Source organism: Sinohyriopsis cumingii, unplaced genomic scaffold (assembly GCF_028554795.1).
Source record: "Sinohyriopsis cumingii isolate HCF-2022 unplaced genomic scaffold, ASM2855479v2 utg002481l, whole genome shotgun sequence".
Lineage (NCBI taxonomy): Eukaryota > Metazoa > Mollusca > Bivalvia > Unionida > Unionidae > Sinohyriopsis > Sinohyriopsis cumingii.
The window spans coordinates 78,230-104,801 of record NW_028316225.1 but is presented as its reverse complement, the minus strand read 5'-3'; the positions used below and the strand labels follow the sequence as shown (position 1 = coordinate 104,801).

At 35.1% G+C, this 26,572-nt stretch overlaps 1 protein-coding gene across 1 annotated transcript in view; it reads right to left on the bottom strand.

Annotated features, from left to right (window-relative positions):
• Positions 1 to 9,032: 9,032 nt before the first annotated feature.
• Positions 9,033 to 26,572, bottom strand: part of LOC149770286 (uncharacterized) — a gene marked incomplete at its 5' end in the record, with an annotated part of 57,404 nt that continues 39,864 nt past the window's right edge. The window contains one exon of the mRNA XM_089949248.1: positions 9,033 to 25,822. Coding sequence (XP_089805374.1) covers positions 24,367 to 25,822 — 1,456 coding nt within the window. The remainder of the gene's footprint in view (positions 25,823 to 26,572) is intronic.

The window sequence follows — 26,572 nt, the reverse complement described above, 5'->3', positions numbered from 1 at the left end:
CGTGTGTAAAAACTCGCCGCAAACAGGACGTTTTAACTTTACAGATGGGTCGGATAATTAGCAATTTCAGAACAACTCTACAATGAATTCATGCTTATTTCCAATAGCATTTTGATGTACTTCTTTCGTACATATCGTAGATTTATTTGCCTGTATTGGACGTGTATGGTATGAATGTATCGTGAGTTTCCCAACACTACTGTCTCACTTGTATGAAATATTAATAAAAATACCAAGGACTGTTATATGCACGAGCTTATGTTATAGTTTAGCTTAGTAGTTGGTATCTGTTGCTTGTATCTAAAGGGAGATAATACGTTTTTGCAACGTGTAATTTGATAGTGGAGATCTCTACAAATTTTCCACCGGGCAATCGAGGACATGGTTACGAGCGTGTGTATCACCAGCTTTGGAAGAAAGATGTACTTCAAACTCGCGAGCAAGTACCAAGCGTGTAAACGGGGACCTTCCTACAAATCATGATTTTACGTTATTCTATGCTAAAATAGTTGGGAGAAGCAAGATTTTACCACTGAGGTGTGTCCTCGGTACGTTGGTGTGTAATCTCAGTAATGTCCTCGGTTTACACCAAATACAAACGCGCGCGCGCGCACACACACACACACACAGATGTCATTGTAATGTTCATTAAATTAATGCAGATTTTTTTTTTTTAGCAACAACCAAACCAAATCATTGAAATTGCTAAAGACAATATGTCAATATAAATTTAAACACTCAAAGAGCAGCCCATAACCTGGAATTGACTCAGTGATTTCTGTGCCGCACGTGATATGCGGGTCAAACCGTGCTGCTAGTTAGAATAGAAAAAAAATGAACTGTGTAATTGTACCGATTATGGAAACTATAAAGGTAAAACAAAATTACTAAAGGCACCAAATGAGCCAAAAATTGATGAAAACTTAACTTACAGTATCAAAAATCCTTCCTTATCAAAATATATAACCTGAACACAGAACGCATAACACTAACACATTACTACGAGTTCTATACACACAATTGTTCACGTCCATTAATTGCGAAGATAATGACGTCCTTACGAGAAACACTATGAAAGAAAAATTGTTCATTCGCCATCTTCTGCCCTGTCGTGACTTCACGGTGGGCGCCATTGTGAGCCGGGCGTTGTACAAAAGAAACGCACACAACACCCTCGTGTCGTGGGGTTTATTTAGCGTCAACGATACGAGACAAAAGAAAAACAGAATAAAAAATCTACAACGAAACAGAACAAATACTTAATATACGATACTAAAACAAAACAGAACAAAAATGAGACAAATATGATACACAACTTCCACGCCGGTATTTCAATGTACAGCAACACGATAATATAAAAAAATGACAATTTACCAGACACGAAGACCCTATACATCCAGATACTGCAATTCTCAAAAACTGTATTCGCCACCATAGACGTAAACACAATGAATAAGATGTCATTATTCAAGAGACGATATGACGAGCTTGGCGGGCATTTATTTGGTGCCTGGCACTCGATGTTATCGTCCCCTTCGTGCACTGATCGATCACTCACTCACACGCTCACTCATGACAAACGCGCACATAGGTCACATTTAAATTCACCTTTCCCAGGTATTATTTCACATTTTATAAATCTCTAGTGAAAATCAACAAGCTTTTTACAATGTCATCTTAAGAGGAGTTCTTTATTTCAAATCCTACCCAGGATCCGTTAGTCTTCTTGCAATAAAATGAATTGCTTCAGCTTGCCAGAAAATGTGATCTTTCTGAAGCAAACGCTTCTTTAACGAAGCAAGAAATAACAAATATTTTGGTCCAATATTTAGTGGAATATAACGTTTTGGTTAAAAGTGCGTTGGATCGATTAGTAAGTCTTTATCAGACTCTAAAATAAATATAAAGGAATTCAAATTAAAATACAAGATGGAATTATAGTTATGAAAGCGCGAGCTTCAAGAAAGACAGATGCAATTAGATAAAGAGGAAAGAGAGAGGACCATTCAGTTGCAGAAAGATGAAAGAGAGACAAAAGCAGTTCCAGAAAGAAGAAAACAAATGCAAATGCAATCGGAGAAAGAGGATCAAGAAAAACAAATGCAATTGGAGAAAGAGGAACAAGAGAAACAAATGCAAATGCAAAAAGAAAAGGAAGAAAGAGAATTGCAGATAGAAAGAAAAGGAAGAAAGGGAATATCAATTTAGATTAAAAGAATTAGAGCTTGCACATGAAAAGCACATTCCCGTTTTACATAAAAAATTTGATGTTACTAACAATGTTAATTTAGTGCCTCCTTTTAGAGAAGAAGAAGTAGATATAGATTTTCCTCATTTTGAAAAAAAAAACTGCTGAAAATTTTAAGTGGCCAAAAGAGCATTGAACTCTATTATTACAGTGCACTTTTTGGCAGATCCCGAGATATCTATGCTTCCCTGTCAGTACAGAAAAGTGCTGACTATGATATGGTTAATCTTAAAGGGGTATGAGTTAATCCCTGAGGCTTATTGGTAAAAGTTCAGGAACTATAAACATGAAGCTGGGCCAACTCTTGTCGAATTCGCAAGAGAAAAAGAGCAGTTATTTGATAGGAGATACTTAGTCAAGAAAGGTGATCATTGGCTGGTCATTTAGGGATTAATAAGACTTATTACAAGGTCTTGAATCACTTCTATTGGACAAAAATTAAAAGTGATGTTTGTAAATACTGCATATATTTATTGTCACACTTGTGAAATTGTAGGAAAACCCAATCAGAAGATTCCTAAGGCTCATCTTCAACATGTTTTTGTATTTGATGAACTGTTTAGCAAAATAATGGTAGATTGTGTCGGTCCCTTACGTAAGACCAAGTCAGATAACCAATACTTGTTGACCATAATGTGTGCGTCAACAAGATTTCCAGAGGCAATTCCTTTGAGGAATATTAAAGCTAAAACAATAGTAAAAGACTTGATAAAATTTTTTTTTTTTTACCCAATGTGGTCTTTCCAAATCTGTCAAAACTGATAAAGGGTCAAATTTTATGACTGGAGTTTTCCAGAAAGTCATGTATGAATTAGATATCAAACAATTCAAGTCTTCTGCCTATCACTCTGAGAGCCAAATGGCTTTAGAAATATTTCATCAAACTTTGAAACATATGATTTGGTCATATTGTTTTGATACGGGTTAGCATTAAGATGAATGCGTTCATTTGCTATTCTTTGCTGCTAGGGAATCAGTTCAGGAATCTTAAGGATTCAGCCCCTTCGAACTAGTTTTTGGACATACTGTCCATAAACCATTGAAGTTGCTAAAAGAGAAACTTCTTTCTAATGAAGATACCGAAATTAATCTTCTCTATTATGTTTCCAATTTTAAGTATAAGTTGTCAGAGGCTTGTGAGGTTGTAAGAACTAATCTGCACTCTACTCAGTCAAAAATGAAATTAACGTATGATAACAATGCAAAGGAAAGGAATTTTCAGCCTGGTGATAGAGTTCTGTCTCTCTTACCTGTACCACAAAATCCTCTTTAGGCCAAATAGTATGGTCCTTACACAGTTGAAAAGAAAGTAAATGATTTAAATTATATCAGAAATACCTCTGTGAGGCGAAAACAAAAACGACTTTGCCATATAAATATGTTAAAGGAGTATGTGGATAGAGATAGCCAGGTTAATCATGCGATTAATTTAGTTGTACCTGTCCCACTCAGTGAGGACTAAAGCGATGGAATGTAATTGGACTGTATTGACCTTTGAGCAACAAAAATTAAAACTTCAGAAATTATGAATAATCTGGACCAGAAACTCTCACATTTGCAAGCAACAAGTAAAACAAAAGAAAAATATTACTTGAATATAAACACTTATATCCAGATGTACCTACACGAACAAATAAAATCTACCATGACACTGAAATTGTAAATTCCAAGCCTGTGAAACAACACCCCTGCATGATGAACTCTCTCAAACAGGAATGTTTGAAAAAAGAAATTCAGTGTTTGCTGGAGAATGATTTCATTGAGCCGAGTAAAAGTGACGACTGGAGTTCACCATGTATACTTGTTCCGAAAACAGATAATACTTTCCGTGCACTAATTATAGAAAGATAAACTGTGACTAAAACAGATTCGTTTCCATTATCAAGAATTGATGCCGACATTTATAAAATTGGAAATGTGAAGTATATCACCAAATTTGACCTTCTGAAAGGATTTTTGCAAATTCCACCGACAGTAAGGGCAAAGGAAATTTCGGCATTCATGACTCCAGATGGACTTTATCAATATAAAGTGATGCCGTTTGGGATGAAAGGTTCACCTATTACTTTTCAACGTTTAATGAATATGGTTACATCTGATCTAGATAATTGTGATACTTAACATCGATGATGTCATTATCTACAATGACACCTGGAAAGATCATTTAGCAACAATTCGGAAATTCTTTGACAGACTTACTGATGCAAATTTGAGAATTTATCCAAAAGTGAATTCTGCCGTGCTTGTGCAACATTACTAGGACATACTGTGGGACTTGGACAAGTTCAACCTATAGATGCTAAGATTAAGGTTATTTCTGAATTCCCTGTCCTACCAGTAAAAAGCAATTGATAAGATTGTTGGTTATGGCTGGATACTGTTGGAAATTATTTTCCAATTTTTCCATAATTGCTGAACCACTGACAAATTTATTTAGCAAGAAAACCAAATTTTATTGTTCTGAAAAATGTCAGGAGGCGTTTGGTTAGTTAAAGGCCATACTTAAAAGTGCAACAGATCTTACAGCTCCAAATTTCAGTAATCAATTAAACTGTCTGTTGATGCAAGTGATGTTGAGGTTGGAGCAGTTTTGATTCAAGAAGATAAAAATGGTGTTGATTATTCAGCGTGCTATTTTTCTAAGAAATAAAATAAGAACCAGAAAAACTATTCAACAACCGATCTGGAATGTTTGGCTTTGATACTGGCATTACAACACTTTGATGTCAACATTAGTTTAGCTCCTTCTCCGATTATTGTTTAGTGATCACAACTCCCTTACTTTCATCAGCAAGATGAAAAACAAAAATCAGAGATTATTAAGGTCGGGTTTGATATTGCAGGAATAAATATTGACATCAGGCATATTAAGGGAAAAGACAATATAATAGCAGATGCACTTCCACATGTATAAAATTTATTGTTTCATGTATATTTTGTGTTATTCTTAAGATTTCAGCTTATGTAATTTATTTTTACATGTATATTCGACTTATAGTAAAAAGAAAGCTTTATTGTGTAAATCTTTCTTTTTCTTTATGAGGGAAAATGTTTATTATATTTAATCTAATTGCTTGTTTGTTAGTTTTTTTAAAAAAATTATATATATTTTATTATATGATATTTTAATGTAACATTGTATGCTGGACCTGACCTTGTCCAAAATTGATTTCATTTCTGCTTGACCTGATTGACTTTTATACATTTCTTTTTATGTAAACAATACATAGCTAAATTATTCACTCTGTATATGTGCTTGATATCAGGATCATTATTAATATTAGTAAAAATGTTAATTTGGGTCAAAGTTTGTGAGTTCCTGAGTGAATTATACAAATCTAGGTTATTGTTTTGTAAATATCAGGATCATTCTAAAAGGCTATTTTCCATTAGGTAATGTTTTTTTTAGAAACTGCTAATTGTGACCCGAGGTCAAGTAGAGAAATATATAATCTTGTATTTGTGAGGACTTGATCATTTGTGCTTTAGCATCTAGCACTTTCAAGTTGTATTATGTTGTGACCAGTTGGGCTGAATTGTATTTTCTTCAAATCATTGAATAAAATGTGATTATTTTCTCTGGAAACATAAAAGTACTCTGATAAAGTTATTGGATAGAGACATTCACTGGAATTTATACTGAATTCAAACCTGGAATTATATTACTGTGATTCAACAAAAGACTGTTGACACATCAACACTCGATAAGCTGCAACAGACACATCATCGCCTTCAGTTTTGGATTTCTTCAGGACTTGTAATGAGTTTTATTGAGGACATAAAATTACTAGGATTTGTGTTTGTAATTCTTGGATTATTGTGGGACTTAATTCGCAATACCGTAAATTGTTTTTTCCACATTTTCACTTTGTATTCCAGGGAAATAAATTATATTTGTTAAATTTTAAAAAGCTTGTTGTCTTTCACTCTTTTCTTATACTTAAGAGCATAGACTCATAACAACAGGAAACTCCACATCCTGTTGAGAATACGCACGTGGAAAGAGGAACATTGGTTTGATATCCTTTCCTGTTAGCATGAATAATTGCATAATTGCAAGCTCTGTCCCTGTAAATGGTTAGTTAGGTAATGTGGAGACAGGGTGGAGTTTGATCCAATCCCTGACTCCAGATTTTTGGATTCAGCACAAGTTATTGATGCCCAGTGTGTGGTATTGTGACCAGTGACTGGTGGTCTATACCTGGCGATTGGTGACTGATTAGCCAGCCACCTAAAGTCTATAGTGACCTAGATATGTGGAAATATCCTTCCTCAGAACATCACATTACCCTCTTGGGGTTGTGGGAACTGCTCATCACTTGACATCAGGTAACTGGAGAATGATGACCTTCTCCTGAAAAGGCACAAGTACAATCAGATTGCACAACAGGGGTCATCTACCCCCCCCTCCATGGTTAAGTCTTTGCTCATGCCTTGCATGGTAGTTACCTTCTCTTTTATAGTCTAGGAAGCGGGCTGCACTCTACTTTGGCAACCCTGTAGTCCTTAATGATAGATGCTGCTGTCTAATTAGACTATAATTATCTTTAATGGGGATCTTGCTACTCATTTTTATTTAGGGAAACACACTTTATCCCAAGAAATAGCTCAAGGGTGGATTTGATGGACCATAGACAACAAAATGGACATCTGTCCATTCATATACACTTTGTACATGAAAGATGCGGTGTGTGACCCATGGGAGCTTCTTGTGCCCAAACTTACCCCCACTTCGTAACATCTGGAGAAAAAAAATCAGAAACAAAAATTATATTGGATGACAAAACAATTATGCATAATAACAAAGACTACATCACTCATGTTGATATCCTTTCATAATCATTTGATTTTGTAGGTTTAATGGCATTTTTCAATATATGATAGGTTATACATGTTAACTAGTATGCTTGATGGAGGAAGAACCCATTAAAATCTGGAAGAAAGCCTTTAATCCATGTGGACAGAGGTGATATGTCATTAAAGGAAGCCTTCGACTACTTGATGGCCCCTAAATGATTAGTAAGGAGATGAACAACATCTGTGAATGATATTAATATGTCTAGCATAACATATGAATGGAGTGACATGTAATCTTTCTTGGTACTAGGAGATTAATTAGGTATTAATAACGCAATTTATAAGAACCCAAGTGCAACATGTAAACACTCAAAGTGAAACATAATGAAAAATTTGTATGACCTACTTGAAATTTTTACATATTTCTACAAGTAAATCCAGAACCCACGAGGATTAGAAAGGGTAGGTGGCTCATTGTGCTTAAAACACTGAAAAATTACTACTGGACTATCAAAACAAACATATTTGATAATTAAGGACTGAGAGAAATGTGTTGCTATTTAGAAACATGAATATCAGATCAAGATACAGAAAATTATCGCTTTAGTTTTTTATTCTTGAAGCAAGTATTTTATTCCATATGTTGACAAAAGAATTTATAGAACATGAGGATGATACATCTGACACAGGCAATGGTTTTCCATTGCAAACAAGATAGGCTAATGTGCATGAACTTATAATGTGGAGTCAGACTGGGTCCATGCATGTGTTCAAAGAATTTCTAGCATAGGAGGATGGTGCATCTGGCAGAGGCGAGGGTTTTCCATTGCAAACAAGATAATGCTACACACTAGTGACAACCGACACATTACCAATATTAAACTCAATGATTGCATGAAAGATAAATGATCCCCATTTTCACCTCAGCTGAATGTCAGATCACTTGAAGGAACCCATATGCCAAAAAACACAAAGCTTGCCTTAAGGAGCATCATAAAATGTACATGTGGCACACACCAAAACTGGGCTGCTACTACCTAAACATGAGATTTATTAAAAAGTGCTTAAATATTCAAACTAGCTATCCAGACTGCAATGCCTACAATACCACAGCTATTTACATTAAATTTATGCTGTATGTGCATCTTGGGATTGATGTATGATGCACATCAAAGCTAGGTTGCCATGGCATACTATCATGAATTTGTTAAATTTATTTAGGAATTATTTGGCTGCACTAACTTTTAATCCATTTTCACCTCTTGCCACCAAACTTGCTCTGTGGGTGAACCTTACGATAGATGTGTTGTGAATCAAACTCAGTTGCTGTGACCAACTTCGCCGATTTTTTTTTAAAACTGCAGAAACATTGTGTATCCTCCTGACTAAATTCTTCACTATGACATCAAACTAATGCTGCATGGGATGATCATGTGTTGTGCAGGCAACTGGGGCATTGGAAGAGACTTAACAGGATTTATTGAAAATTGGTTTCAATTGTGTGGGCCCTATTTTCAACACTTTTTCACCATATGCTACCCATCTTATACTAATGATGCATCTACAGGTTTTCACATCAAAACTGAGTCTGTGTAACATCTTTTAGGCACAGCTGGAGATTTAGCTGCATCATATACCAGTAGTCACCTTTCTTAAGTGCACTGAGCCACAGATACCAATACCAAAGATGTCTTGGAAGGTTGTGCTTACTAACAACTCTGGTAATGCCTAGTTATATTGTAGGGTACAACACCAATGTCTATACTGGAAAGAAGCAACATAATCCTAATTAGTAGTTTTTCAGCCACCACCTTGCTGCTTTCCGGAGTAGCAATATTTGTTATAACATGTAACATAAGTAAGGTTAGTTTGATTTATTTTACAACATGCCATCAAAATAAGAATTGTTTTACTGTTTGCTGTCATGTTTCATGAGAAACAATGTTTTTTGCAAACAATGATAAAGAAAAGAAAAGCAAAAGTCAGATTGCAATTAAAGATAATTTATTTAGTACCTAAAAAAAAACTTTGTAGTTTTCATTGTTCAATCTTTCGTGTAAACAATTTCATTGTAGAACTTGGTATGTAAACAATTTCATCGTCAAACTGTATTGTAGAATATAAAGACTGTTGTAATAAATTATACATTACTAAGCCTTGTGACCTAACAGCTGGGTATAACTAAAACATGAGAAATACACAGTAAACATTATGTAAACGAAAACACTTTTCCAAGAAAATGAACACTAGGATTTTTGGTACTGTACAAAAAGAATATAAAAATATTTCAAGAACTGATATGACAAAAATCTGTACTTTATATTGTACCATTGTTCGAGAGACGAGAGTAATTAGAACAACCAAGTTATTTCCAGCTGTGACTTCGTTGTTACAAAGAGTACATCCTCACATACAAGTCAGGCTTAACTGCAAACAACATAGACTCGGATCAGCTGATCCAGTAAGCAACAGCAGATCATGGTCTCTGTTGTCTGTTCTACAGATCAATCCTAACAAACTGCAAAGACCCAGATCTGCTGGTATCTTAAGTGACAGTAGACTTGGATCTATACTGTTTGCAGTCAGACCGGACTTGTCATCATTGTCCACCCAAAGTATGTAAATGAGATAATCAGAAATATAAACTTGTATATATAATTGTCTGTTGAACCCCATACCTATTTTCATACATTTAAAACCAATTTTTAATAAATAAAATTTGTTACATAGGCCAACTATTCTGACATAATTGGTAACTAAGAAAATATGAATGTCTGTTACCAGGAAAATGATGATAGAATCAAAATGGAACATTCCATTATTATGAACTAATTTACCATGGAACATGTTTGCTCCCATAAATCTTCTATCAGAACCCAAATATTACAATGTAATAAATATTGCTGTTAACAAGACAAGTAGGTACCATGCATATCAAATCACATGCAACAAAATAAACCTTGCCTTGTACAAATCTTAAGCCTTTCATCTTGCCCGTCTTCCAATTCTACTTAAGCCAGCATGATCTCTCCTTTAGTGTTTCATGGAATGGTGTCTCCATCAAATCTCTGCCATGCAAGGGTCTGGAAGAATACTTAATGGCTCACTTTTACAGAGAAAAAGTACTCTGATGAATGTAATTTAAATTTACATGGATATTATTCAATGTAATTTTTATAAGGACACTGACGTGGGAAGCACGCTTCAACAAGCCAGTGAAAATGTCAATATTTACCAGAAATATCATCTCATCACAACAGTGAAGTTTTATGACACCTCACACAATCAAAAATATTTAAAAATTTTGAAACAGCCTTATTCAACAAAATCTGTATTATTATTATTCTTTTTTACCAGACCCTTAATTGGCAGAGACCACATCAAACCATGCAAAATGGTCTGCTTGAACTGACTACAAAGTTTTCTGGATACAATGGTAAGACAGGATTTGGTACAAACTCTGGACACACATTCCACCAAAATTTTGGTTGAATACAGCAACCAATACATACAATAGGTGACTTTCCAAAAACTTCAGACATAACCATAACCTTCAGAAACTCTGTGACTTTGCAACTTACTAAATCAGCTAAATGTGGGGAATTCTGCGACTGTGCAACAGAGTAAATGAGATCAATGTGGGGAACTCAGTGACTTTGCAACTTGCTGAATGAGCTCAATGTGGGGAACTCTACGACTGTGCAAGAGACTCAATGGATTCATTGTGGGGAACCCTGTGACCGTGCAACAGATTCAATGGGCTCAATGTGGGGAACTCTGCGACTGTGCAAGAGACTCAATGGGCTCATTGTGGGAAGTCCACTACTGTGAAAGAGACTCAATGGGCTCATTGTGGGAAGTCCGCTACAGTGCAACAGATTCAATGGGCTCATTGTGGGGAAGCCCGCTACTGTCCAAAAGACTGACTGAGCTAGATATGGGGAATGTATGTAATGCTTACAATGCATAATCCAGAATGAGCTGGGCATGTAAAATGAGGTCAGTGTACAGAAACAGTCATTATAGAAGTTTTTAGACATAATACAAGTATTCTTTGAGGCCAGATATTCAAAAGGGAATAGGAATGTGCTCTAAGTTCATACTACTATCAAGATTCTTACTTGTCAGCTCTATATACACCTATAAAAAATCAAGATGATGAAACACCCTGAGAAAATGTCTTATTAATGAGAAGTCTGTAAGGTTTATGATCCTTTGTTTATCACTGAAAACTTAATTTTCTTTAGGTAAAACAAACATATCTTCATTAAAACCCCACAAGTTTCTTAGAAACATTACAAATACATGTTTTGCTATAACAGAATGAAAATCAAACTATGAAATCCACATGCATATAAACCTAACTTAATATGTCAACCTTTAGTGGTTTTTGCTCAATTGTGGCACAAGATTATTTTGTTTACAAACTTCAGCCCAAAAAGTTAAGAAATTTTTAATAAATTGAAAAACGTCTGCAATGGTAAAAAATAAATTAAAATACACCCACCACAAGTAGTATGAATATATAAATAAAAACATGACATTAAATCATATATATTACAATGAAACCTAGTTATAAAAGACACAAAACATTCTTTATTACATGAAGATATCCTTTATATTGAGGTAAAATATGAAAATTAACAAATTGGACGTAACATTGTTTATTACTTGTTAGGTGTCCTTTAAATGGATATGTCTTCTATGGCAGGTTTAAAATTTAAGTTTCAACATGCCCTTTTAATAAGGGACATTATGACAATGGTTGAATATGGGGTGGGGGTGGTTTGCTTGACTCCCATTTAGAGTTAAAACAGTATATTTTTCTGTGAACTAGAGAAAAAGCAAGAAATTTTAAGCATTATGAACCATCATGTGCTCATAATCAAACTCTCACTGAAGAAAAAAAATGAACGCAAGTTGAAATTCAAGATCTGACACTGTCTTATGAACTGGATTTTGATTACTGGCAATTCATTTACAAACTATGTAATTACCAACATTCTGAATTGTAATGCAGTCACGGTATGTTTGCAAAATATTGAACTTTAACCACTAAATTATGTGATATGCCAAGAACACACGGTATGAATTCTTTAAGAAGTGGTTTAGGTTTTTCATGATGAAATACTCCCCTACCCAAAGTCCACGATTGTTGCAGTTTTCATATAAAATGGGCAAATTCTTTTTTGTTTGGTTGACAAAATTAAATCAGCTCTGATTACAACTCTATGCAATCTGAATGACATCATATCAATATATTAACACAATAAATGCAGGCTTAAGTACATACCTTTTTCTAGCATAATGTAAAACCTGTTAAACCCTATTTTCAGTTTAACTGGCACATTACGCAGTACAAACTGTGTCACAGTTATGTATGCAGGTTGTAGCAAGGTATGCCTAATTCTTCTTGGATGGCAATGAATGATGGGTCAATGCGACCTTGACCTTTCATTATAAAACTGCAGGCCATCAATACAAGTTTGGCTAGGATATGTATATGACTCGAGTTACTCTTTTTGTTATGTATCATTATACCAAATTTTAAAGGGAGCCCTGAGTGGCCGAGTGGTCTAAAACGCTCACTGTTACAGATTACTCCCATCACACCACTGTCTGGGTATGAGGCCAATATGAGTAAGTGATTCTTTCTGGGGATTACCTGGATTCTTCCTCCACTATTAATACTGGCCGCCATGTATAGCCTATCTCATGTTGAAAAATGGCATTAAACCCTACAAGAACAACAAATTTTATAAGTGTAGGTGAAATTGGGTACAAGATATTGAAGATGTAAGGATTGGATAGCTGACAATACAACTGCAAATCAAGCATAACTGGGTCACATTGCCCTAGCTTTGGTATCATTAAGATACTCTCACCATGATGCATCCAGACACCAATTTTCATCAGTGTATGGGAGACAGTGTCCAATATAGTGAGAATGCAAAGAACAGATTCCCAAATATACAACAGGCTCTCAAGCATGAAAATCAGGTTATAGTGACCTAAATTTGGTATTGTAAGAGTTATTCTCAATCATCTACATTCACATATAATTTTCCTGAATGTTGGTGAATATGGGTGAACTCATTAACCCCTGGCACTGCATTTACGCATCAGGAGGTAGTAGCCTACTGCCTGCCGAGCTCTGTAGCATTAAGGTCAGTGTGTATGTGTGTGTGATTTAAATTTTTAATGTAGCTTTAACAATTTTTCAGTCATATTGCTACAATGTCTGCAGTGTGACAGTTTATAGTGATGTCTAGCACTGAGGCATCATGCTGCAGACATGTATAATGATGTCCCACCCAGTCACATTATCTTGACATCAGGCCAACCAATCCAACATCTTAATGCTGAGCGCCAAGCGAGGAATCTGTTAGTACCATTTTTATAAGTCTTTGGTATGACTTGGCTGGGGTTCGAACCCGCGAGCATCAAGGTCATGTACGATACACTAAAGTGGGTGGTATTATAGAAAGGTAGATAAATGCAGCTCTACAATGATACCAAATAATCTGGACATTCTAGGTGCACTACAAAATACAGTGGGAAAAACCAAAATTTTTGGGCTCGACTTTTTTCCACCCAAAATTCACCCATGGTCGGAATCCGACTTTGTGTCCACATTTTAGACTTCTGGCCTCTGACCTAAGGCTAAGGCAGACTGGTCTGAACTGCACACAGACAGGCAAACCTTAACAAAAAGTAGGATAAGATGTGCATTTGGAATGAAGAGTGGTCTTGATACACAAAGGATGGATCCGTTAAGCAGGAAAGAAAAAAAAATCCAACTTTTACCCTTCTGCTTATGTGCAAGTGAAATAGCCAATGAAAAACAATGTTTCTAACACAACTAGGCATTATGTTCGCGGGAAATCTCTTGGAAGTTAACATATTAGGATGTATTAAGAAACAGAAAATGTGTTTCTACTCAAATTTCAGGCGAAAATGACAACAACCTCCAGGGGTTAATGAGTTAATGGGTGAATTTTGATGACATCCCAAAATATGAATATTCCTTGCAAATTTAATCACTTGTGCATCAACATTGCACATAAATTACAAATTTAGTGAATGCTTGACAATTTGTAAAAATTTCCAAAATCCTTGTTAATTCATTAACCCCTGGCGAAGTGTTTATGAGTCAGGAGGTAGTAGCCTACTGCCTAGCTCTGTAGCATCAAGGTCATGTATGATATACTAAAGTGGGTGGTATTATAGACTTTTTGGCCTCAGATCTAAAGCTAAGGCAGACTGGTCTGAACTGCACACAGACAGGCAAAGGTTTGCAAAAAGTAGGATAAGATGTGCATTTGAATAATGAGTTGTATCGATATGAAAAGGATGGGTCTGTTAAGCAAAATAATAAAAATTAAAAAAAAGAACTCCAACTTTTACCCTTCTGCTCATGTGCAAGTGAAATGAAAAAGCGATGTTTCGAACACAATTAGGCATTATGTTAATAGGAAATGTCTTGGATGTCGATGTATTAGGATGTATTCAGAAATAGCCCCCAAAATGTATTTCCTACTCACATTTCCGGTGAAAACGACAAAAACCTCCATGGATTAACAAGTCAAAGATGTTGAAGGCATCATGAACACACACACACACACATGCAGAGCCAAATGAATGAGCAAACAAATTAACATAAAAGGAATGAGACCAATGTTATAACTTTCTGTAACTCTTGGCAAAGGGAGAATTATACTATTAATATGTTTTGTCTGTGACAGACCATGGTGAACACAATTTACAAACTTGAAATTTCATGTCACAGTATGCGCAAGACTTTAACAAAATGCTGTCTGTCTGTCTGCTTGCTGACTACTTAATACAAATGTCACATGTGTATGTAAAGAATGTCATTTTAGTTCACTATGATCCAAACAAGCAGTTCTACCAATCAGGGTATGAAAACAAATAACCACAAAAATGTGGCTAAGACAAGGTAATTTGTACTCCTAAAAACGAATGCACCCATAACTGCTCATGGCAAAAGTGTCTGGGAAATAGATCTAAATGTACAACTTTAATATTAATTCCAATGAGGAGTTAACTGGAATGTATACTGTGGCAAGATTTATAATGAACACATTATTGTATTTTTTCATACATATGAATAGATGGAAAAGTTTCATTTCATTCAAAACTTGAACAGATGGAAATATAAAAAATGTAAGAAATACTTAACACAAGTTTATATTGGGTAACATTTTTGCTGCCTCTTTTTGTCCCAGTAGTGAACAAGTTCTTTCCTTGCCAGTGATAAATTTAACCAAAGTACACATGCTTAATAATAATATAATAATAATACTTTATTTATAGAGGGTGACTCATTAGTCAAGGACTTTCTCCCTTGAAGCCCTCTTAAGGAGAGTATAACAATGCATATTATATTAAGATGGCAATAATTACTGTTTATTTAACATGCTTAGTATTAAAATACTAAATTCCATTATCTATTAGAAACACGTACATGCTCATGATAACTCTTCTTAAATACTCTAACATTTTCAGCAGATTTTACATGTAGTGGAAGCTTATTCCACAGAACTGTACCAGAGTATCAGAAGCTCTTTTTAAATTCCTCTGTTCTTGGGTTTGGTGCTAGAAGGTTTCCATGTGATATTGATCTCAACTGGTATTGTGTTGAAAAAGGCCTGAACAAATCCTGAAGATACTCTGGTGCAGTTCCATGTAGAGATTTATATAAAAGAACTGCCTTGTGAAAATCTATCCTGTCAAATATGGTGAACCATTTGAGTTCTGTAAATAATGCTTTTGAGGGATGATCAACAGATGCATCTAATATTATGTGTGCTGCTCGTTCCTTAAGTTTATAAATCCTGTCAAGCTCAGATTTAGCAGTTTCCCCATACATTAGAACAATAATCCATTGTTGGAAGAATACATGACTTGTAGTACAGATTGTGAGTTTCCATAGGTAAATATTTCTTGATTCTGCTGAGTAAGGCAATTCTGGATGACAGTGCTTTACAAAGTTTATCAATATGGTCATCCCATAATAAATTATTATCTACAGATGCACCTACAAGCCTTTCATGTTTGACATTTTCTAATGGATGATTATTTATTGCAAGAGATAGTTCTGGGTTCCCTGACTTGTGTAGCTTTTGTGATGTCCCCAAAATCATACATTTTGTTTTACCTTCATTAATTACCATCCTATTTTGTTGTGCCCAGTTTTGGACTCTAATAAGGTCCGAGTTTAATCTTGTTTGGATAACTTCAGTATCAGAACTAGATGTATACAAGGTTGCATCATCTGCAAACAAATCTGTATTTGTGGATTCATTATTTAATGGTAGATCATTGATATAGATAAGGAAGAGGGTGTAATTTGGTTTTACCACTTTTTTATTATTGGGGCATGCTTGTCTAAGGCTGCATTGAACATCCAATACCATTTGTCTAAGGAATCATCCTTTTCTTCCATAATGCTGTTATTGGGAATTTCAGTGGCAATTTTCACCAGGTATTTTCTTATTTAAGGGGGAGAAGGAAAAAAACCTGAAAATCGTGCCTGGCAAAAACAACACAAAAATTCCATATATAGCACAAGAATAATGTTGGAAACAAAATATTCCCTTAAATAGAAACATTTTAATTGTTAAGGGCATGACTTTAGGACAAGAATTATAATCAAAAGATGCATACCTGTCATGATATATCGCATGAAGAAAAAATTTTTTTACCCACCCACCCCTGCAAACATGGTTATGTTAAGAAAAATAAAATATTTCAGTATTATTAGCAAAAAATGTTTTTTAAAAATCAAGATCAAGAGAGAATTTTTGGCCACCACTATATATGTCCCTAGCATGCAGTCTCTATAAACAGTGAACAGCCTTGCTTTCAGACCATGTAAACATTATCATCACAGCAATTAAAAAGGTATGGTGTTAACAAATAAGCAACAATCATTTCACAGATTACTTAATTGGCTGACAAAAGCTAGGGTGAAACCATGTTTGAAGACTGCTGTGGAAGAGACCACAAGGCTAATCTGCAGAAGTCAAGTACAAAAAGTAGAGCAACCCACCTAATTCATTTGAATTTACATCAAACAAAGAAATGCATGTTGAAGAACAAAAATTTATATAAATCATTGCCTTGAATGAGAATGTTTAAGCCATCTGTATTAATGATTACTGGCAAGTTTGTGATATGTTGCAATGTTTCTTTCAAACCCTGATCTCACTTCAAATATAAAGCACAACACACATTTCAATAGTCAAAATACTGTACAAGTGCTTTTGAAGGTAAAATGTTGTAATGCAGCTCTGAATTCATGGAAATATATATAATCCACCTACAAAGGAAGCAAGGCCAAACTAATCAAAATTTCAGAACTATTGGACACAGTTTGAAATTGTGAGGCAAGAAAGCAAGGGGGAGTGTTTTATTTTTGCACACAGTGCAAACACTATATTCATATCAGTCATTCTTGAGTGTACAACATCCACTGACATAGTAACACAACCCTGCATGTTTGACACTCCTCAATGCAATGCAGATGAAGAAAGATAATTTTCTCTGCTGGGATAAAGTCAGCTAGATCTTTGGGGAAGTTTGATCAAATAGTAACACCCAGTATCTAACAAGTGCATGATGAAATGAGAGCAGCAAACACTGCATCTAATCAGTAGAATATTTCACTGTCCAGAGATTTTAAAGATAGGATTTTGGTAGATTTCTTTTTCTTCATCTAATGTCTATGTGGTTGTGATAATGTGAGTGTGGACATGTGTGGATGTGTGTGGTCATGCTACTGGACAATGCCAAGTCTATTAACTATTTATTGCTTGGCAGTGGATTAAATGCTTAAAACAAGCCCAATATTTTAGTTTCTATTTTTTATCATAATTTTGAATTTCCAGTAATTTTCTAAAGGCTTTTTTGAAATTATAACTTTTTATCCATTGGATATCAGATTTTTTTGTCATCTGCATAAATCCCTTTGGTCTCAAAACACTTTCAAATTCCCCAAAAATCTTCTAACACAGCCTGGGAAGAGGGCAGATATGATGACACATTTTCAAATCTGGCAAAATTCTACTTGTCCATTTCAGATTTATAATGACATGGAAGAAGCGTAAAACAGTAGAATGCTGGAAACATGAAACAGATGAAGCAAATATTTAAGAATCATTTATACAGTGGATTGGACAGAAATATCATATATAGTGGCTTATAAGTTTTCTGAAAAAATATGTCAAAAATTAAACAAATGAGAACTCTTAACCTTGACAACACAAGTTCATTTGATTTTGAACAAATAAATTAGTCAACTTCAGTAAGAATGATACTATCTATACTTGCTTATAAGTAGAGTCAAACCGCAAACAACAAAGATCCTGATCTGCCATAGCATAATGTGCCTGCAGATCAGGGTCTATGTTGATTATTCCATTGATTATAGTATGCATACTGATTTGATGTTTGTTATTTTCTTGTCAGATTAAATAATGGGTGGGACAATGGATGGAATCCAGTGTTGGTTTTGTGCAGTGCAAATTAAAAAGAAATTAAATTTGTGTTCTCAAAGAACTAGTTTCAATTCCCTCTAATTGTAACTAGGTACAACAATAGTGTTTTTTTGTACGATATATGATTAGAAACCATGTGTCAGCTTACACGCTTTGTCTTTATAATAAAACGTTTTTCACTGAATGACAACGGAAAATTATTTGTAAGATAAATAATTAAGTTTAAATACAAAAAGACACAAGTTTCATCAATTTCATTCACGTGGTATAGCTGTAATCCCCATTCTTGATCACTTTTACTCTTTCTCAGGCAAATGCAAAGTTACAGTTTTTATATTATCCTGCCAATAAAAATGTAATATTTAATGTCATTAATCAACATGTGACAAACTACAAATCATAAATACCAGAATAAATGTTCACTTTTACTCTCTCAGGTAAATGCAAAGTTACAGTTTTTATATTATCCTGTAAATAAAATGTAATATTTAATGTCAATAATTTTCATGTGACAAACGACAAATCATAAATACCAGAATAAATGTTGGCCTTGTTTGTAAACATATTTACAAGTTTAAAAATTACCAGAAATTTGAATTATTGCTGGAAAAAATAATTAATTTTCTCATACATATAATACTAAACTTAAAGTAATCAAAGACTTCAAAAAACAACATACTCCATAATATGTATATGAATAAAACAAGTTTTACCATACAACAATATCATAATGACTTCTACTGATTGACCTGTACAAAGATAATCTAATAAACATAATCAAAATTTACTGTCATATAATAAAGTAAAACCTCCATGACCATGAACTTTGACTTTTGTATCTAAGTTCCATTACCAAAAACTGCATAAAAGTACAATGCACTTAAAAATCAACTTATAACTTCAGACTAAATAATGTAGGAATGACATAATTGTTTTCTATTTTAATATTTTACCTTATTTATTATATGCATCTCAGAATTTTTTTTGGTTAAAGATTCTGTGAAAAATAATACATCAGTCATTATTTTATGTTAAACAAAACTGTTTATCTCACAGAACTAAAACACAGCCCAAATACAAAGTTATCTCACATACCTAGAACACAGCCTAAATAGGAGTTATCTCTCTGACTAGAAAACAGTAAAATGTGAGAAAAACAGAACTAGAGCACATACTAAACATGACTTTCCTCACAGAACACTGCCAAAAAATGAATTATTTTCACTGAACCAGAACACAGCCCATACTATATTAGATAGCTTTAGTTAATAATTGACTAAAAAATTGGACTCTGAAATCTCTGCAAGCCTGTAAGTCAAGGAGGAAACAGGGTGTTTCCTTGTAAATAGGAATATCATTACTAACATGGAGAGGTAAAAGTCTTCGAAAGAGATATGCCATGACAACTGATACAGTCTGATTTTGAGTCTACGTCATGACAGCAGCTTCAGTCTGGCTGTGTATAAACCAATAAATAAGCATTGAGGAAGGAAATGTTACTGCAATAGTCAAAGAGATACATTAACAATTAAAGTTTCATCAAGGATGGGTTTTTAAAAATTGATTAGCTTCAATGTAAGAGGATTAAATGCATAAAAGATGCAAGAACACATGGCTAAAATATAAAAATCACTCAAGCATGTAATCTAGATCACAGCGACCATTGCATAGTTCTGTAATTCTCGTCAAACTGTGTCCAAATAACAATTTTCATTGTGTGGGCAAAATAGGGTCCAAATGTTGAGGGTGTTGTTGTTGTTGTAGAAGGGTTTAACACCATTTTTCAGCACACGATAGGCTATACATGGCAGCCAGTATTAATAGTGGAGGAAGAACCCTGGAAAACCCCGGAAAGAACCACCTACCCACAAGAAGCTACTGGCAAGCTTTCTCACATACGCACATTTGCCGAGCCCAAGACTGAAACCCACGCAGACAGAGGTGAGATGGCAATGATTTGTAACAGAGAGCGCTTTAGACCACTCGGTCACTCGGAGCCCCAAATGTTGATGGTGTAATAAATGAATAGATAAAAATGTACAAGTCACTCATGCATCAATATTTTAGGTCCCAGTGACAAAGTTTTGAAAATTATGTCGGGGGAGAAAACATGGTAGCTTAATCAGTAGAGTATCAGACTTGTAATCTAGTGGTTATGGGTTCAAAACCTGCTCAAGTCAGCGTGGGTTGGGTGCTTCACCCATGCCACAGTAGTCTAGTTTCTGTTTTGGATGAGTTTTCTTGAAATGTATCAGCATATCAACTTTACATGTGTAGTTGAATTAGGGTCTAATCTAATGAGGGCATAACAATGAATAACTGAAAATGCACAAGTCATTCAAGCATGAAAATTAAGTCTCAGTAACCTAGGTTTGGGATGGTTGAGTTACTCTTCTTGAAATGAATCCATACACCAATTTTCATGTGTGCAGGCCAAATGTGGTCCAAGATATTTTGGGCATAACAAACTAAAAGCACAAAATTAAAAGGTGACTCGAGCATGAAAGTTAGGTCACAAAGACTTTGTTTTGGTATGGTTCAGTTACACCTGCTAAGACACATTCTTACATTGATTTTCTTAGGTTTATGTGAAACAGGGTACAAAGAGACTTAATTTTGGCAAGACCAAATTATTTTTGCTGATATTCGCCCATTTAACAATTTTTATGTGTTAAAAAATGTGACCCAAGAGGGTGTAATAAATTGCTGAAAATTAAAAATAACTCAAGTGTATAAAATAGGTCAAAGTGATCTAGTCTTGGTTGTTGTTGTTGTAGGGTTTAACGCCATTTTTCAGCACACGATAGGCTATACATGGAGGTCGAAATCTGCTATTTAAAGTAACGGGGTCATATTCTCCACTCTCCAAAATGGAGGTTGCAGATTTCATTCAGTACTTACTAAGTTTTCCCGATTAGAATCACAACTATGAAAGATTCAATAACTTAGGTAAAGGCTCTGATATTGATGTAGGCAGCAATTAGTTTTTATAAATTATCAAATTCAGATGACTTAGTGATGTAGACGCGGACAAAAAACATGTAAATTTCTCTAGTATGAGAAATGGCAGCTATGGCTGGTCACACGGCTTCACTGACTTGATGATGAATGAGTTCTCTCAAGATTTAAAAGCACATAAAAAAAATTCTTCTGTGAAAAATAATTACACAGCTATAATGATCAGACTTTACTCTTAAATTTTTCCATACGTAATGTACCAAAAATGTAAAATGGTTAAAATTGCTGTTAAACGTAACATACACTACATTGCTTAACAGTTAACAGGCAGGCCTATGTGTATGGAGTTGAATAGGTAACAGGTATTCTATTTATAGCACACTGCACTGGGTAACTCTGTTCAATGAGGTAAAGGGTTAAAGGACCGTTTCAGTAAGTCTTATGGTAAAAGCTTAAGAGTTGGCATGTTTAGTGTAATAACGCACATAAGTCAATGGATGTCAGAATGCTGACAATTAACTTGTTTTCAAAATATAACTTAATACAAAGTCTGATCAGTTTGCATATTGTAACTGACATAATACCAAATCTGTATATTTAGGGTAAATTTCATGCAGTCAATGATGGCATAAACTATTTTCTTCTCACATTAGTTTAGACACCCAAGGAGCTCGTTTGTTTGGTTTATATTGAAAGCTCTTCACAAAGGAGGTTCATTCTCTCCAAATATCCGGGCCTTGCTCATAACATATAAACAAGATCCATTTTGGAGACTGCTTCCCTCACACAAATTGTGCAAGGTTCGAGATGCATGAGCTAGAAATGGAAAATTTATGTGCAAGATTTGGCCGTAAAAGAGGTGATAATAATTAAGGCTTGTTTGGGTATTCTGTTCAATATAGTAGGTACAATTTAATATGTTCACAAGTTCACTGAAGTACAAAATCTATAAGTGGTGATCTTAGATCTTAACCCCTAGGTCAAGTCAAGAAAGGCATTACCAAACTCATTCACAAAGTTGATGAGACAATAAGATAGAAAGCTTGATTAAAATCTTTCCTATTTGTTAAATTTATGGTGTTCACAAGCCATTACAGATAAAATGGGACCAAATACATCATTAAAAGTCATTCAAGGAATGACAATGTAAATATGACCATCCATTTATGAAGACTGATACATACATTTGACGACAGTCACTGTAGCAGCCATGATGCAATCAGATCAACTACATGTTTACAAAGTGTTTAATCAAAAATCTTTTGTCATTCAGGAGAACCTTTAACAAGAATTTCAAAATATTCATTGTGGTGGCCATGTTGAGGGTCAGATCTTTATTTTCATTAGTGAAAATCCCTTGTCCATACGAACATCTTTTCAGGAGGTGCAGCAATATTTCAAAGCTAGCAACTAAACCAGCATTGTTAAAGGTCAGAGAGGTCACTGTTTCCATTTGGGACAGATGATCTGCTCTGAAATCCACAGTTTGATATAACCATAACTTCAAGAAGAGTGACATTACGATTTTTAAGATGGCTGCCAATGGGAACAATTTTCATTCTGGACCAATTAGACCCCAGGATAAAACTGTATGGCAAGTTTCTGGACTTTCCTAAAAGTAGTTTTAGAACCACTACAATAACAAAATAACACTGCTAATCGATGTTGGACAAAAGATGATGGGCAATGGATGACCAAAGGATAACAAGAACCCTATGAAAGCTCTTCTGTTCATTGATCAGTAGTTCTAAAAGATACTGAACAGATCTGATAAGATTAAAGCAAATCCAACTTATCAGCAATGCAATATGTCCTGTCTAGGTATAAACTATAATTACACAAAATGTGTCTGATGATAGTTAATCACATCCATGTGATTATTTAGATCTTCTGCATAATATTTAAGGATATCTGAACTGAAATATAACATATTCATTGCTCTGTGTTCCAGGCTGGAAATGCAATGCTCTGTTAAGCATCACAAAATTCTATTCTTATAAACATTAGGTTATATTTTATACATAGCTACATACACAATATGGTCCTTATAATGACAAAGATGAAAACAGTGAACAGTTAAAAAAAAAAAGGAAGAAATTAGTGTTCGTGGAACAATGATGACCCATAACAGTGCAAAATGACAAAAATGGCAAGCTTCACAAAGGCAATGGACTGATGGACAAGGCAAACAAAATATGCTTTACCATTGTTGTGGTGGGGCATAAGAAAAAAAGCAATGGAGAGGATGATGGAGAAAAAAATGGCTGGTAACTAAACTTAGCCTCCTTGTACATGAAAATATAACCAGGTTATAAATAATCTTGAACAAAAGAAAACAGTAACATTGGCAGATGACCCTGATATTGCATCATCCTTGAATTGGTTACTACTGAGTTATACACAGTGGATTCTGGGTAACTGGGCCACATCGGGACTCTAACACTTTGGCCCAATTAAGCAGCTGCCCCAGTTATGCAGAGGAGTTAAAAAGGTACACATGTATTTTGTCCTTTAAGATTTGTCCCAAACGAATGGCTGCCCCAATTAAAAGATGGCCCAATTAACCGGAATCTATTGTATTATGCCTTGACTAAAAGTTTGCTTAAAATTCTCTTAAAATAGTACAAGCTCATGCTGATCTGGAAAAATACATTATGTTCACTTTGATCTCAAGGCTCATTCATTCAAATTTCAAATCTAAACTTGACAGGAATTAACCAATCAAAGATGTGCATGTGGAAAAAGGGAATCAAAAGAAGTACAACTAAAAAATAACACAAATATATGCTAGTGCATAAAATGTACTAGATTCTCTTTGCAGTATTTAAGATAACTCTATGATTACAATGCCTGGCCCTGAGATTCAGTATCTTCAGATGCACGTCGTATTCGGATCTGAATCTGGTCACAATACATCATTTCTTCTCCTTGATCTACATGCTCCACAGAATTGTTAACATCATCATCGTCATCTTGCTCAAAATGACCTTCATTATTGTCCATTTCTGAGATCACTAATTTTGCAATGTCACTTATGCTGTCACTTTCATCCAACGAAATTTGCCGCAGACGATAACGTATTACCTTTTCCATCTTTCTATGCTCAACTTCTTCTGCTTGCTTCAAAGTGGCTTTTTCCATTTTGCAAGCCTCAGTCTCGTCCCTTTCTTCCTCCCAGTCTGGAAAGAATTTGCTTTCTCCAAAGAAAGAGCCCGTTGTTGTGGGACTTCGTGGAGGTGTTCGATTGATTGTGCAGGTTGTATCTATCTCGTCAGTTATTGTTGTATATTCTGCACGAAGTGGTGTCAGAATCGGTGTAAATGGTGTCACCACTGAGGTTGGAAGACGGCTGGAGGCTGCAAGATCAGACACAAATGAAGTTACTGAAGGAAGAAAAATATCAGACTGATCATTAAAATTTGAATCTGTTTGTATACTGGTAGGTGTGGCATCCCCCAAGCAACTCTGTAAGTTTTCGTTCTCATTTATTCCCTGCTGCACAGTAGACACATGGGTGTCAGATTCCAATTTGGCTGTACTGTACACGGGTTTTGAATTATTTGTGTTATTGTAGTTCTTGTCTTCCGGGAGGCAAACGTGGTAGGCCTCAGGTGAGGACAAAGTGTCTGACAAGTTAGGTGTCGCAGGTTTAGTGTCAACTTGAAGATGGCGTGGACCATATCTCTTCTCTAAAAGAGACTGATAAGGAACACCAGCAGGAGATTCAGATCTACTTCGCTCTAAAGCATGATCAGGTTCAAGTGCACTCTCATGCACTCTGGGCAGGGATCGGCGATTTTTCATGCTTCTAGCTCTCTCTAAAAGCCCTCTTGATTTTACTGGTGATTTGTCTGTGAATCGCTGAAAGTAGTCTTCTTTTACTGGTCTCGAGGAATGTATGAACATTGGGGAGGGTACACTTCTCATAGTACTTGCATCCAGATTAGACATTGCCGATGTGGTAGCATCTAGAGTGGTCATGTCGTGAGGCAGTTTAACCTCAACACCAGCCTCAACAGACTGAGGGAGACCTGACTGGTCATAATACTGAGGTAGATCAACAGTTTCAACAGATGATTCCTGACTGTCACGACGACTCTTATCACTTGAGGCACTGATATGGCGAGATCGAATCCCCGATTTGGAAATGAAAGCCTGCAGAATGTTCAACATTTCAGCATTCTGAAGAGCTATTTCCTCTAGTTTGGATAGTCTATAGTCAACGGTCTGAAGGGAAAGTTTGATGGAGTTCTCTTTTTGGTTGACATCATCTACCTTCATAACCATGTTCTCTGACCTGGAAAGGAAAGAACTTTATAAGCATTTATACCATTTCATAATGAGACAACCAAGAGGAAAGTCAGGACAGATATAACAAAATTTTATGACAATAAGTTTTATAATCCAACTTTACCTGACTCGATGTTGCCTTGCACAATCTTTAATGAAAATATGACAAGACCTTGTGAGCTGAATCAAGAAATTATGGGAACATAAAAATTCGTTTGCATGTCATGTTAAACAAATGTTTTTGAAGATTATTGGTTTTCCTTGGTATTGGGAAAACATCTGGTTCTACTGCATTGTTTAATCCTTTTCCTATGGACAATGGGCTTAAGAGTTCTAATTTTGCTCATTTTTTTTACAAACATGGATGAATCTATCCTGATTAGGATTTTATGTCAACACATCGTTGTGACAGAAGCCTCAAATGAAGGGATTCCGAAGACTTAGTTTGCTTTTTGCTATTTTAAGGTACAGGTAGAACATGAATTTATTTTATAGATCTACCTATACTGTACATGAATCACTTCTGATTTTGAATCTACCACTGTTGCTAAGCAGTAGCTCACAAAATTAACCTTGCTTTTTGTGACACGAGTATCTCTCAAGCTGTGTTTATTATCACCTAAAAAGTAGGTAATTAAGATCGAGTTTCAGAGTGCTAAAGGTGGCGCTCTACAGTTTCATATTTTGCATAGGGTTAGGATTTTAAAGAAAAAGAATTTCCCTGGCTTTCCTCACTGGTTATACTGGCTATTTAAAA